This window comes from Amblyraja radiata, chromosome 7 (assembly GCF_010909765.2).
Source record: "Amblyraja radiata isolate CabotCenter1 chromosome 7, sAmbRad1.1.pri, whole genome shotgun sequence".
NCBI classification, from domain to species: domain Eukaryota; kingdom Metazoa; phylum Chordata; class Chondrichthyes; order Rajiformes; family Rajidae; genus Amblyraja; species Amblyraja radiata.
In genome coordinates, this window is record NC_045962.1 from 49,113,203 (window position 1) to 49,126,527 (window position 13,325).

General features: G+C 45.8%; 1 protein-coding gene across 3 annotated transcripts in view; it reads right to left on the minus strand.

The window, feature by feature from the left end:
- The window catches only part of LOC116975383 (disco-interacting protein 2 homolog A-like), a 246,159-nt gene extending 233,704 nt beyond the window's left edge, over window positions 1-12,455 (minus strand). Inside the window, exon 1 of one of the 3 annotated variants that reach the window (XM_033024428.1) lies at window positions 12,190-12,455. In XM_033024428.1, coding sequence (XP_032880319.1) covers window positions 12,190-12,301 — 112 coding nt within the window. In that variant the 5' untranslated portion in view covers window positions 12,302-12,455. The remainder of the gene's footprint in view (window positions 1-12,189) is intronic. The other 2 variants (XM_033024427.1, XM_033024429.1) reach the window with 2 other exon arrangements.
- Between the last annotated feature and the right edge of the window lie 870 nt (window positions 12,456-13,325).

Genomic DNA, 13,325 nt, shown 5'->3' on the forward strand with positions numbered 1-13,325 from the left:
AACATAAATACCAAAAGGTGATCAGATATTTAAAATGTATTTAAAATCTATTTGCATTTTAAAAAATCAATAAAGTGGTGGAGTAACTCAACAGGTCAGGTAGCATCGCTGTAGAACATGGATAGGTGACATTTAGCACCGGGATCCTTCTATGCATCCATCAACTGCTTCAACGTGGTTCCGCACTGCTGGAATAGATGGATCCCTTTATCTGCGTCTCCTTGCTGTGCATAGTTCTGCTCTCAATCCCCCTCCTCCGGACAGAACAAGGATTGAGTTCCCCTGAACCTCATATTTCACACCACCAGCAGGGCTTGAAATTAACGGTTGCCCGTGTGCCAATGGCCATCTAAAGTCCCGATGGCAACCTAAAAGCCGTGCCACTTTGCCCGCCTTGGCAAGCACCCGGGACACCTGCCGTTCAACTCTGAGCGGGCTCCCCTCTCTATCTTTCTCTCTGTCACTCTCCGTCTCCACCCGCCATCTGTGTCCGGGCCGCCGGCTCTCCGGCCACTCTTCATCTGCCAGCACGGCTGGCCGTCTTGCACATGCGCACTGCCACGGTCTGCACATGCGCACAACCACGGCCAGCACAGCATCGGCCGCCCTGCACATGTGCACTGCCACGGCAACTGGTCGGCGCCAGGCACTTTCTCCCTCCCTTTGCATTGTGGGAGATCTGGCCGCTATTGCTGCCTGGTCGCCGCCTCGCCGCGAATGCTGAAAACCAAAGCAGAATCACTCCCTGGAGCTGGAGTAACTCTTGCTTCTTGGTTTCCTGGTCCTCCAAAAATATTCCAATGGAATTTAAACTGGAGGTGGTGGACGGTCCATCGTCAAACTCCAAACTCTGAACAATAACAGCCTATTGCACTTTATCTGTTTATTTATTGTGTATATATATGGTCTATGGTATATAGACACACTGAACTTTTATCTCCTGTTCTGTATTATGTTTACATATTCTGTTGTGCTGCAGCAAGCAAGAATTTAATTGTCCTATCTGGGACACATGACAATAAAACTCTCTTGACTCGGACTTAAGCAAAAAAGGGTTCTTCGGAAAAAAGAGCTACCTTAAATTTAGTTGCGTCTGGTTGGTTATCGATGGTAGGGTGAAGACTATTCCATGCTTTAATTGGAAGGGGGAACTCCATGGAGCAGCCAGCATCTCTGGATAGAAGAAACTGGGTGACGTTTCGGGTAGAGACCCATCTTTAGACTCCCTCTGGTTTTAGTGTTTTTAGTTTAATTTAAAGATGCAGCATGGAAACAGGCCACCGAGTCCACGCCGACCACGGATCACCCATACACTAGTTCTATCCCACACATTAGCGGAGTAAGTCAAGAGTGTTATATTCTCTCACGTCCCAGTTAGAACAATGAAATCCTTACTTGCAGCAGCACAACAGAGTGTGTGTGTGTGTGTGTGTGTGTGTGTGTGTGTGTGTGTGTGCATAATATATATATCCACACACACACAAACACAATTTCCCTCCTGGGATTAATAAAGTTCTATCGTATAGTATTGTGTGTGTAGGAAGGAACTGCAGAAGCTGGTTTAAACTGAAGATAGACACAAAAAGCTGGAGTAACTCAACAGTTCAGACAGAATCTCGGAACAAAAGTAAAATATTACGTTTTGAGTTGGGTCTAAAAAAGGTTCCTGCACACCTTTGGAATGTGGAAGGAAACAAAAGCACCTGAAGAAAACCCATATGATCAAAGAGAAAAGGAGCAAACTCCATACAGACAGCACCCATATTAAGGATCAATTCCGGGTCTCTGGCACTTTTAGGCAGCAACTTTATGGCCAATGTACTGCCCCATAGTCTTGAACTGAATTAAAGCATACAGTAGCTGTAAAGGGGGACATAGCGTCACTTTGAGATTTAAGACTGAAAAAGGATATTTTCTTTTTTTTTAGTAACCAAAGTTATAAACGTATAATTTTTTGTGTGTTGGAAAACAAAACATAGTGGCACAGCTGGTAGGCGTGCTGCCTCACACACCAGAGATCCTGTGCTCGGGCACTGTCCGTGTTGAATTTGCACATTCTCCCTGCAAGCGTGTGGGTTTCCTCCCACATCCCAACGACGCATTAGCTTTGTAGGTTAACTTGTCTCTGTAAAATTGCCCCTAATGTGTAGGGAGCGGGTGAGGAAAGTGGGATAACAAAACTTGTGTGAATGGGTGGTAGACAAAAAAGCTGGAGAAAATCAGCGGGTGAGGCAACATATGGAGCGAAGGAATAGGCGACATTTCGGGTCGAGACACTTCTTCAGACCGATGTCTGGGGGTGGGGCCGGAAAAAAGAAAGGAAGAGGGGAGACAGTAGGCTGTGGTAGAGCTGGGAAGGGGAGGGGAAGGAGGGAGAAAGCAAGGACAACCTGAAATTGGAGAAGTCAATGTTCATACCGCTGGGGTGTAAACTACCCAAGCGAAATATGAGGTGCTGTTCCTCCAATTTGCGGTGGGCCTCATTCTGGCCATGGAGAAGGCCCAGGACAGAAAGGTCGGATTTGGAATGGGAGGGGGGGTTGAAGTGCTGAACCACCAGGAGATCAGGTTGGTTACTGCGAACTGAGCGGAGGTGTTGTGCAAAGCGATCGCCAAGCCTGCGCTTGGTTTCACCAAGGTTGAACATACACTGAATAATCCGACCATATTTTTGTTTGGAAGTGGAAAGAAATAATAGAAATTGCATTCATTGCAACATGTAAAAAGACTTGAGATACTGTATGATAATTTTGCTGCATGTCATTGTGGTATATATCATGTCTTGATTGGTGAATGTTTAGGTTGTGACTATTTGAAGCAGAAATAATATGTGAATACATCATTGAGCATAATTCCGACTGGTAACTACGCACTTCGTCCGAGCACATTATCGCACGCGTCATGCAAGCCATCTTAAATGACCACCTAAGCTGTAATTTGGCAACCTAAAAAGCTGCCTAGGTTGCCCGGCTGGAAACCGAGAAAAAAAAGTTAAGTGAGAGCCCTGACCAGCCTCCATTCTCCAACATTTCCATCACCTCCAATGTGATCCCATCAACAGTCATATTTTCCACCCCCACACCTTTCTGCAGAGACTCAACTGCTTGGTTCATCGCTTCCCACCCAAACCACAGGTCTCTTTCTCCTGCAACCTTGGGAGATATAATACCTGCCCCTACATCACATCCCTCGCCATCATCCAGGGACCTCAGCAGTCCTCCCACGTCAGACAGAGGTTTACATACACCCTCTCCAAAACATCTCCTGCATCCTGTGTTTCGGTAAAGAACAGATACTGAGCGAACTTTCAATGATCTTGCCCTTGGTCCGCCAAAGTTTACTGGATCTCATGGTTGCTAACCATGTTAACTCCTCTTCCCATTCCTATAATGACCTTTCAGTCCCGAGCCTTCTCCATCGCCAGAGTGAGGCCACATGCAAACAGCACCTCATATTCCACATTGGTATCTTACAACCCAATGATATGAACATTGAATTATCCAATTTTACATAAATACCAACGCCCTGCCTCACATCAATTTCTCTCCTCCCCCTTCACCTAAATTATTTTCTCTAACCTCACAATGCACAACTCTTCAATCAGTTAGTCTCACACCTGCTGTCCTTTCATCTCTGGCCAATGTCCAGTCATCTGCCAATCAACCCCCCCCCCCTTCCCCCTCATCAGTATCGACCATATTTTACTTTTTTGCATATCTTTCATTCATTTGTTCTATATCTCTCTACATCATCGTCTACATTATCTCGTTTCCCTATCCCGTGATTTTCAGTCTGTAGAAGGGTCTTGACCCAAAATTTCCCCCATTTCTTTTCTCCAAAGATGTTGCCTGTCCCGCTGAGTTACTACAGCATTTTGTGTCTATCTTCCACCTATAAGAGATACAAGCGAGGAAACAGGCCCTTCAGCCCGCGGAGTCCGCAGCGACAAGCGATCCCCGCATATTATCCTACACACACTAGGGACAATTTTACATTTATACCAAGCCAATTAACCTATAAACCTGCACGTCTTTGGAGTGTGGGAGGAAACCGAAGATCTCGGAAAAAACCCACACAGGTCACAGGGAGAACGTACAAACTCCGTACAGACAGTACCCGTAGTCGGGATCGAACCCGGGTCTCTGGCGCTGTAAAGCAGCAACTCCACCGCTGTGCCATCGTGCCGCCATTCTTCCAGTTTTCTGCCCATTCTCTCTTCCAGTTCCTGCACCCAACCTCTCACAATCAATCTGAAAAAAGGCCCCGACCTGAAACATCAACTATCAGTTCTCCAGAGACCTGACCCATTGAGTTACTTCAGCAATGTGTGTCTTTGTTTTGCAAAGCAGCAATTGCAGTTCTTTGTTTTTACAATCTACCCGTGCTGTCAGACATCAAGTGCACATCTCTGGTCTTGAAATAGGGTCACAAAATCCTCATTTACACAGAAGAAAAATATAATTAATACAAAGATGGAAACCTTCAGCCCTATAGCCTCTGAATCGCATTCACCACAGATCAAACACCTAGGACCCCTTAAAAGACGAGAGTTCCAAGATCTAATTAATGGTAGCATGCATGACGAATGGACAAATCTTAACAAGTATAGCGGATGACAAAATTCAAAGCACATCCAAAATCAGTGAATGGCACTAAAAGGGACTATACACTGATCTACTCACTTCAAAGAATATATAGCAATGATATTCTCCGTTTGTAACTTAAAAATGTACAAGACCAAATGGGTTTCAAATTAGACAATCTTGAAGATTGGCAGCATTATTACTCAGGATACGAAGAGGTGTTTCCAATAGGAAGTTGCTACTGGCACAGCATTTGCTATGCCATATGCTGTATGTGCACAACAACACATACCAATTCACAGCTGAAGACTTGCATCTTTTGGGACAATGGCCTTGTGGTTAATATACTGGACAAGTAATAGAGAACGGAACTCATGATCTAAATAGTGTTCCAATTCCACCAAGACCAGGAATGTAAATCCAAATCAATTAGACAATCTGGAACTAAATTAAAGAGGGCATTCTCATTTATGCTGACAATGAAACTACTGTATTGTCACATAAAATTCACTGATTCACTCATGTCCTTCAAGGCCTTTGATTGACCTTTCTATGGCTACCAAATCCCTCACAATGTGGCTAACTTTAACAACCCTCTGCCCCACAGTGAGACACAGCAAAGATGACCTTGATTCCAAGGAACATCTAGAAACCATTGTCAAAATTAGGGGAGCTATGCCACAAAACTAGTCAGGCAAGACTGAGAGTCATAATCCAAGAATTTGTACCAGAAGCAGCAATGCATTAGCATCCAAAGAGGAATAACAGGGCGAGTCCACAACTTTGATTCCAAGCCCCTAAATTGACATCAGGTCAACCATGGATAAGTAAATCCCTTGCTGAATGCCACCTACACATCAACCTCAGAAGACACACATTTTGATCAGCTACAGAGAAAATGCAATCTCCTGTTCAAATCTGTCTCTCTCCAGAAATTCATTAACTTTCTCCTAGATGACACATAAGCCATGGTCCTAAATAATCGATCAACAACAGGGTAAATACCACATAGTATAAAGTTAAGTAAAGCTGATTTTTTTATTTGTCGCTCCAATGCTCGTCAGCCTTCCTCAGTGCATTACTGTTCCGTATCTCCTATTAGCTTCAAGATGGATTGAAGCTCACCAACAGCAATAGGAAACTTCAACTCATGTACCGTATTTCCCGGCAATGAAGACGTACCTGTGTCGAAGACGCACCTCCAATTTAAGTTGCTAAATTTTGAGGAAAAGATGGCGGGACATGATCATGGGTTTGGTTTAGTCCAGGGGTTGGCAACATCGCCTGCGTGCCCCGGGACTGGCTTCAGTTCCCAGATCCCTCACGTCCCCGGGATTGGCTTCAGTTCCCAGATCCCTCACGTCCCCGGGATTGGCTTCAGTTCCCAGATCCCTCACGTCCCCGGGATTGGTTTCAGTTCCCAGATCCCTCACGTCCCCGGGACTAGCTGCAGTTCCCAGATCCCTCATGTCCCCGGGACTAGCTGCAGTTCCCAGATCCCTCATGTCCCCGGGACTGGCTTCAGTTCCCAGATCCCTCGCGGCCCCGGGACTAGCTGCAGTTCCCAGATCGCTTGTCCCGGACTGGCTGTAGCGCCCATGTCACCTGCCCCGGGACTAGTAGAGAGAGCGAGCGAGCCCGGGACGGAGCAGCCAGCCTTCCGCCCAGTAGCTAGCTGTCAACCACCGCCTCCACCGGTTGCGCCTGTGCCAAAGGACACCGTGGCTGGCTGGCAGGCGGCCAGCAGAAGGCGCTGAGGTTCCGCAGTCCGGTCCCGGCGGTCGCTCGCAGCCACCCGAGCTACTTCCCTCCCCGGCCACAATGCGGTGGCTCCGCCCCCAGAGAGCGCCGCGGCAGTGGTGAGTGAGTGAGTTGCTCGCATGATCTCCGACCCCCTCCTTCTCAACACTCCTTTACCTCCCCGCAACTTTACCCCTGGTGGCCCAGCCAATTTGTGCAGCCCGGGCCAAAGATACTAGAGCAAGACCCAGGCCATGCTGAACCGTACCAGACTCCCCACAAGCTGTGAAAGGAACTCCCCACCCCCCACCCCCCCCCTGGCGGCGTTGTCCTTTTACAGCCGCTTCCTACTTTACAGCCGCTTCCCATCAGCTGTCAGCAATGAGGGATAGACTTGGCTATCCCTCAGTACAGCAACATTGTTCTTGATGTGACTATACTGAGGGATAGCCAAGTCTATCTTTCTTGGCTAACAACCTAACCTTCGGCCTCCAAGACACAGGTAAATTTTCGTGCCTTATCTTTGGGTTAAAAATAGCGTCTTCATTGCCGAGAAATACGGTAATCTCCAGAATAAGAATCAAACCAACCTCAATACAGATTTTAAAATATTACAAAGATTAAAACGTGTGCACATAAAGGAGAATAAGCAATGTCATCCTGCACTTCTTCAGTGAAAAGGGCAATACACCGAACATCAGTAAGATATGCCCTCTCCCAATCTACCTTTGTCATACAACGCTGCTCCACAAACATTAAGAACAGGGCGTGATCGTGGAAATAAAATGCAGCCCTCCACAAACATCAGACTCACCATTCAATTAAGGCAGATATCAATAACAAGGTTCACAGAGCTGACTAAGAAAAATGGTATTCAAAGATAAAAAAATTCATCATGACCAAGTAGCAGCGATCTCAATTCACTTGTACACTTTATAGTTTTGGCAATATACAGGATGCACCAAAAAACAATAGGAAATAGCACCAATATGCCATCACCTCCACATTAATTAGCAGTACAAACCAATGTGAGTGCCCTCTCCCAGGAAAACATCTCCAGCTTTATGATCAGCTTAATTACCTCCAGTTAATAGGCTAAATTGTGCACATGCATGATGGCAAACTCTCAAAACAACACTGCACTATGTCATAGCAAGACATTTCCAAGAGGGAAACAATCTTGTGTAGGAAAACAAGCACCAACATAAAATGGCATCACTAACTGCTCAAAGTGGAGGAGTGCCAGGATGGCACCAATTACTTCAATGGACCAATGAAGGCAGCATACAAACAAGGTACACATAACAGGTGTGCAAGAAGGAACTGCAAATGCTGGTTTAAACCAAAGATAGACACAAAAAGCTGGAGTAACTCAGCGGGGCAGGCAACATCTCTGGAGAGAAGGAATGGGTGACGTTTCGGGTCAAGACCCAGTCCGAAGAAGGGTCTCGACCGAAACGTAATCTATTCCTTCTCTCCAAACATACTGCCTGTCCCGCTGAGTTACTCCAGTTTTTTGCATCTATCTTTGGTACACAGAACAGGCTTGGGTTTAGGTTCAGGTTGACTATTGTCACGTGTACCAAGGTACAGTCAAAAGCTTTGTGTTGCATGCAATCCAATCAAATCAGATAATACTATTCATAAATATTATCAAGGCAAACTCAAGTACAATAGATAGAGCAAGTGGGAGGTACAGAGTGCAGAATATTGTTCTGCAATGTAGTGGATTGGCTCCATAGACAAAGTCTATGTTTGGAATGGGGTAGAGGTGAATCGGTTCTTGTCTTAGGCACAACTGCTCCCTAACTTGGCTGTGATGCGACCCAACATTTGCAAAAATCATTTAAAAAAACACCTTATTCTTCATCCCCTCCTCCACCCATTCTTCTTCCTGAAGTGGGGCCCACAGCTTTTTCCCATAGATTGGTAGGCAAGTGGTTCTTCAGCAAGGTGTGCACCATTTCCAGCATTTCTGTGTGTTTTTGCATTCCCCACAAATGGCCTTAAAGTTCACAATGCCATGCCAAATGTTCCATCTCCATTTTGAGTTGTCACAGGTCTAGCATTTCCACAAGTTAGAGGGTATGCTACAAGTTCTCCAAAGAGGCTTTAAACATCATTTAACGGTTTCTTCTGTCCAATCTCTTGCATTTATGGTGTTTCACGTTGATCACCCGTTTGCGAAGATGAGTGTCAGGCACTCCCACAACATGACATGCAATTCAAAATTGACCGAATGTAATTAAGGTATCTAGGTGGTAGGATGGGTCATTGCTATGCTTGTGGCATTGCTATGTTTGTCCTGCCAATAAATTTGATTGATAATGCTGAGACAGCATTTGCAGTATCCCTCCAGTGCTTTTCAGTGCTCCCTATTGGAAGTTGATTGGTGTTTGTAAAACAACAAGCTTTGTGCTGAATGTTGGCCTCCAAACAAGAAAACAAATGTAATATCTAGAGCCAGGTTCCTTCCTCATTAACAATTCACTCTCAAAGGCTGAGGAGTGGATTTAGTCTTCCCTTTCCAGGCACAATGGTTACCGCACAATGGTTACCAGCTTCCCCTCAACTTTAACTCTGCAGAAATTCCCATCTATCTAAAGTGTGCTACACATGATCTTGAATAATAGCACCACAGACCAATTTTCATTGTGGACTGGTGCCAAGCAAGACTGCATCACGGTCACTGAATTTTTTTCTTTCTTTCTTATTGCAATGTTGCACCTCACCAAAAATGATTCTTGTTGGAAGTGGTGCTGTTCTACAAGAAAACTGGGAAGCAGTTTAATCCCCATGTCATTGCAAAACCAGAACTATTGTTTCCCCATCTTCAGATGCTGAGGTACAGTACACAGATGATGCTTGCATGCACAGAAGCCAAGTTCCAGGTCATCCTGGACTCATTCACAGAAGCATACAGATTGGAAGAGAATGGTACACTGAAGGTAGACAAAAGTGCTGGAGAAACTCAGCGGGTGCAGCAGCATCTAGGGAGCGAAGGAAATAGTCAATGTTTCGGGCCGAAACCCTTCTTCAGACTGATGTAGGTTGGTGAGGCGGGGAGAAGAAAGGAGAAAGGAAGAGGAGCCCAAGGGCTGAGGGAGAGCTGAGAAGGGGACGAGACAGCAAGGACTACCGGAAATTGGAGAAGTCAATGTTTATGCCGCTAGGGTGCAAACTGCCCAAGCGGAATATGAGGTGCTGCTCCTCCAATTTCCGGTGGTGCTCACTCTGGCCACGGAGGAGGCCCAGGACAGTAAGGTCGGATTCGGAATGGGAGGGGGAGTTGAAGTGCTGAGCCACCGGGAGATCAGGTTGGTTATTGCGGACCGAGCGGAGGTGTTCGGCAAAACGATTGCAAGCCTACACTTGGTCTCACCGATGTAGATCAGCTGACATCTAGAGCAGCGGATGCAATAGATGAGGTTGGAGGAGATGCAGGTGAACCTCTGTCGCTCCTGGAACGACTGCTTGGGTCCTTGAATGGAGTCGAGGGGGAAGGTACACTGAACATCCTTTACCAACCTGTTCTTCACTGTAGAATACCACCCTCCAATAATAAAAGTCCATAACAGGAAAACCGTGGGCCAGTTCCCATATCCCGTGAACCATCCCTCAATGTACACAAACAAGGATGAAATTCAATGCAAGGTAGACAAAAATGCTGGAGAAACTCAGCGGGTTGGGCAGCATCTAAGGAGCAAAGGAAATAGGCAACGTTGCGGGTCGAAACCCTTCTTCAGACTTCGACCCGAAACATTGCCTATTTCCTTCGCTCCATAGATGCTGCCTCACCCGTTGAGTTTCTCCAGCATTTTTGTCTACCTTCGATTTTCCAGCATCTGCAGTTCCTTCTTAAACATGAAATTCAATGTTGTCTTTTATGCATCAGCACTGTTTACAGACAGATACAAAAAGTGTTTGAAGATCAATTGACCGAGAGATTCTGATGGTACTTGCAATCTTCTGATACAGAATTATGACCTTACTTAAATGATTTGAACTTGCATTCAGATAGCTATAATTATGACACACACATAGCAAGAAAGAATCTTTTGACCTTGACCCCCAGAACATTGACCAGCAACAAGACAAATTGAAAATCTTATTTACAGAACAACATCAGCAAGGACAGGAGTACATCTGGTCTTCAACATATATAATTGTAAATGAGTGATATTAGACACAGGAAAAGGAAGTGCCTTTTTGATCATGTTCCAATATTGTATGAGATCAGAACTGTTCTGACTTAAGTCCATTTATCTCTGTTTACCCCTTAATATTTTTAAATCTCTAATAAAGAGGTCATACTCATATTTAGATGTGTCAATTGACCCCATTTCTCATTTAAATTCCTATGTGAAAATAGAGAGGATAAGAGAAACACCAGAAACATCATGAAAAAAAGGATCAACTCATCCTCTCACCTTCAAAATTCTTGGAAATATAATTTTAATTTGTGAAAGCACTCACCCCTCAAGTCCAATATCATTTTAGTAAACCCACACAGACCTGCTTCCAGCTCTATATCCACAAGATGCAGCAGCTGGAAATATACCTAATATTCCAGATGCGATCTAACCATGGCTTTGTATAATTGCAACATGATATGTGCATCATTTTAATACTTTGGATATAAATGAAGAACTATTTACCCTTATATGTACTTGTATGACATTACCACTGGGATTTAAATTTTATATGGCATGCCATATCAGTAACATTTTTCAGAATTATGGGAACTGATTCGAAAAAAATTAACTGAGATTTAGGATTACGAAACCTCATCATTCATGGCTTTATTACCTCTCAAAAATAATACCAAAATATTGCTATCAGCTTCCCACATCCATCTTTAGCAAACCTGAGATCATCCAAAACATTAATATCTATCTTACATCCTAACCAGTTCATCCACTACCCCTCTTCTCGCTGACAATTAACATTCCCAATGGTTGCTTTTAACATCTGAAATGTTTTCGCATTCCTCGATGACCTCAACCCCCACATCCCTTTCAATTTCAGATCATCCTCAATGTTATTGTCCATCATTGACAGCCATACTTTCAGCTGCCAAGTTCCTTAGTATGGAATTACCTCTCTACATTTCCTACCTGCTTTCCATTTTTAAACCCTACTTCTGACCCAAGAATTGGTTACTTGCCTAAACATGGCTCCTCATTAAACTTTTTACTCCATAACAATCCTGTAAAGAGCATTTCCTTACATTCGAGGTTGCTTCATAAATACAAGCTGATAACGTTGTTAACTCACGTTAAGCATTAGAGAAATAAGTGTCATCTACAGACAAGCGAGGGTGGCGTAGAGCGCACTGAACTCAATCAACTTGAAAAAAAATGCTTAAAAAAACCAAATTCACCGCAACTAAATTTGGAATCTAATTATTGCGACATCAACCTGACCTTTAATTGCGATTCTGAATATTTTGACTAGAAAATAAATATACTCCCTCTCAGAAGGCAGACAACTGAAGCTCTCCAACTGAGAAGGTTGTCTGCCATCCAAGGGGAGTAAACTCCAGGCGACACGACAGGGATACAACAGCTTCCTCCCGTGTGTCTACACACTGCAACTTGTCAGTCCGGATGCTCTGCAACCAACATAGGCCCACTTGAAGACATAATATTTTCCTCTTCTTCCTGCTGCTGCAAGGGCAGATGAAGGGAAAGGGAGATCACGCCCGAAACCCACGGCCGGTGTACGCGATCGGAAATGGCACCGGCCCCGAGGTCCATCCCCGATGCTGTGTTGTGTGGGGCGGACTGCGCTCGGCCACCTGCGGCGGCGAGTTGAGGAGGGAAGGAAAGAAAAAGGAACGCCCTGCGGGCAACCAAACTCTCACCCTCGGACAGCTCAAGTTCGAGCTCGGCCAGTTTCACCTTCACGTCGCGCGGGAGGCTGGGTGTTTCCATGCCGGCCATGGATCTTTCTCTCTCTCGCACGGCGTTCTCCATTCTTCACGCGCAACTCAACGCTGCCATAGCGCCAGCACGCGCTACCAACCAAGCCTTCCCTTCCTCCAGCCCGCGCCGGCGCCGGCCAAGCCCACACTCCACCCGGTGCGCGCGCCAGGCCCGCACAAACCGCTGCTGCGAACGAGCACGCGGATAACGTCAGCGCGCGAGCCCGACGACGAACGACGCATCCCCAATGCGCACATTCGTCTATCTCGTTCCTCATTGGTCTTCCATGCCCCGCCGACCCCGCCCCGCCACGGCTGCGATTGGGCCGTTTGTACGACAGCCTCCGCCAACCGCCGTGCAGGTGTTCGCCACTCGAAGCGTCCCATTGGTCGGCTGAGGGGCAGCCCGGTGGTTTGATGCGCAAGCAGGCGGAGCACGCAGGCCGCCCGGCGGTTGACGGCGGACGCTGCGGCGAAAGGAGCGGTCGAGCCGCAGTGTCATGTACAGCCAAAGATCCGCTATTGGTACAAACGACGCATCACCATAATCCCCACAAATACCGCCCCGCGTTGGGAGGAGCGGTATAAATCAGTGTGGGCTCTTGGGAGCTGAAATATGACCGAGATAAATACACCGCACGGTCCTGGGTCCTGCCGGTGTGGTGGAAAGGAAGTAAAGGAGAGCACGGAAGAAAGACAATTTGCCCACGGACAAGACTGGGCGCAAATATTCACCGGTGCACATAATGCGCTGGCACACATGGCTCTAGCTGCTGAAAGTTCATTATAGGGTTCTGATCCACTTGACTGCAGACATAATGTCCCTCTTCCTCCAAAGTGTCTTTCCATCATCACTGAACGTCCCAATCAAGTCAAGTCAGGTTTATTTGTCACATACAAGTTCAAGTTCAATGAAATTCTTGCTTTGCTTCAGCACAACAAAACATAGTAGGCATTGACTACAAACAGGTCAGTGTGTCCATATACCATTATATAAATATATACACACATGAATAAATAAACTGATGCAGTGCAAATAACAGATAATGGGCTATTAATGTTCAGCGTTTTGTCCG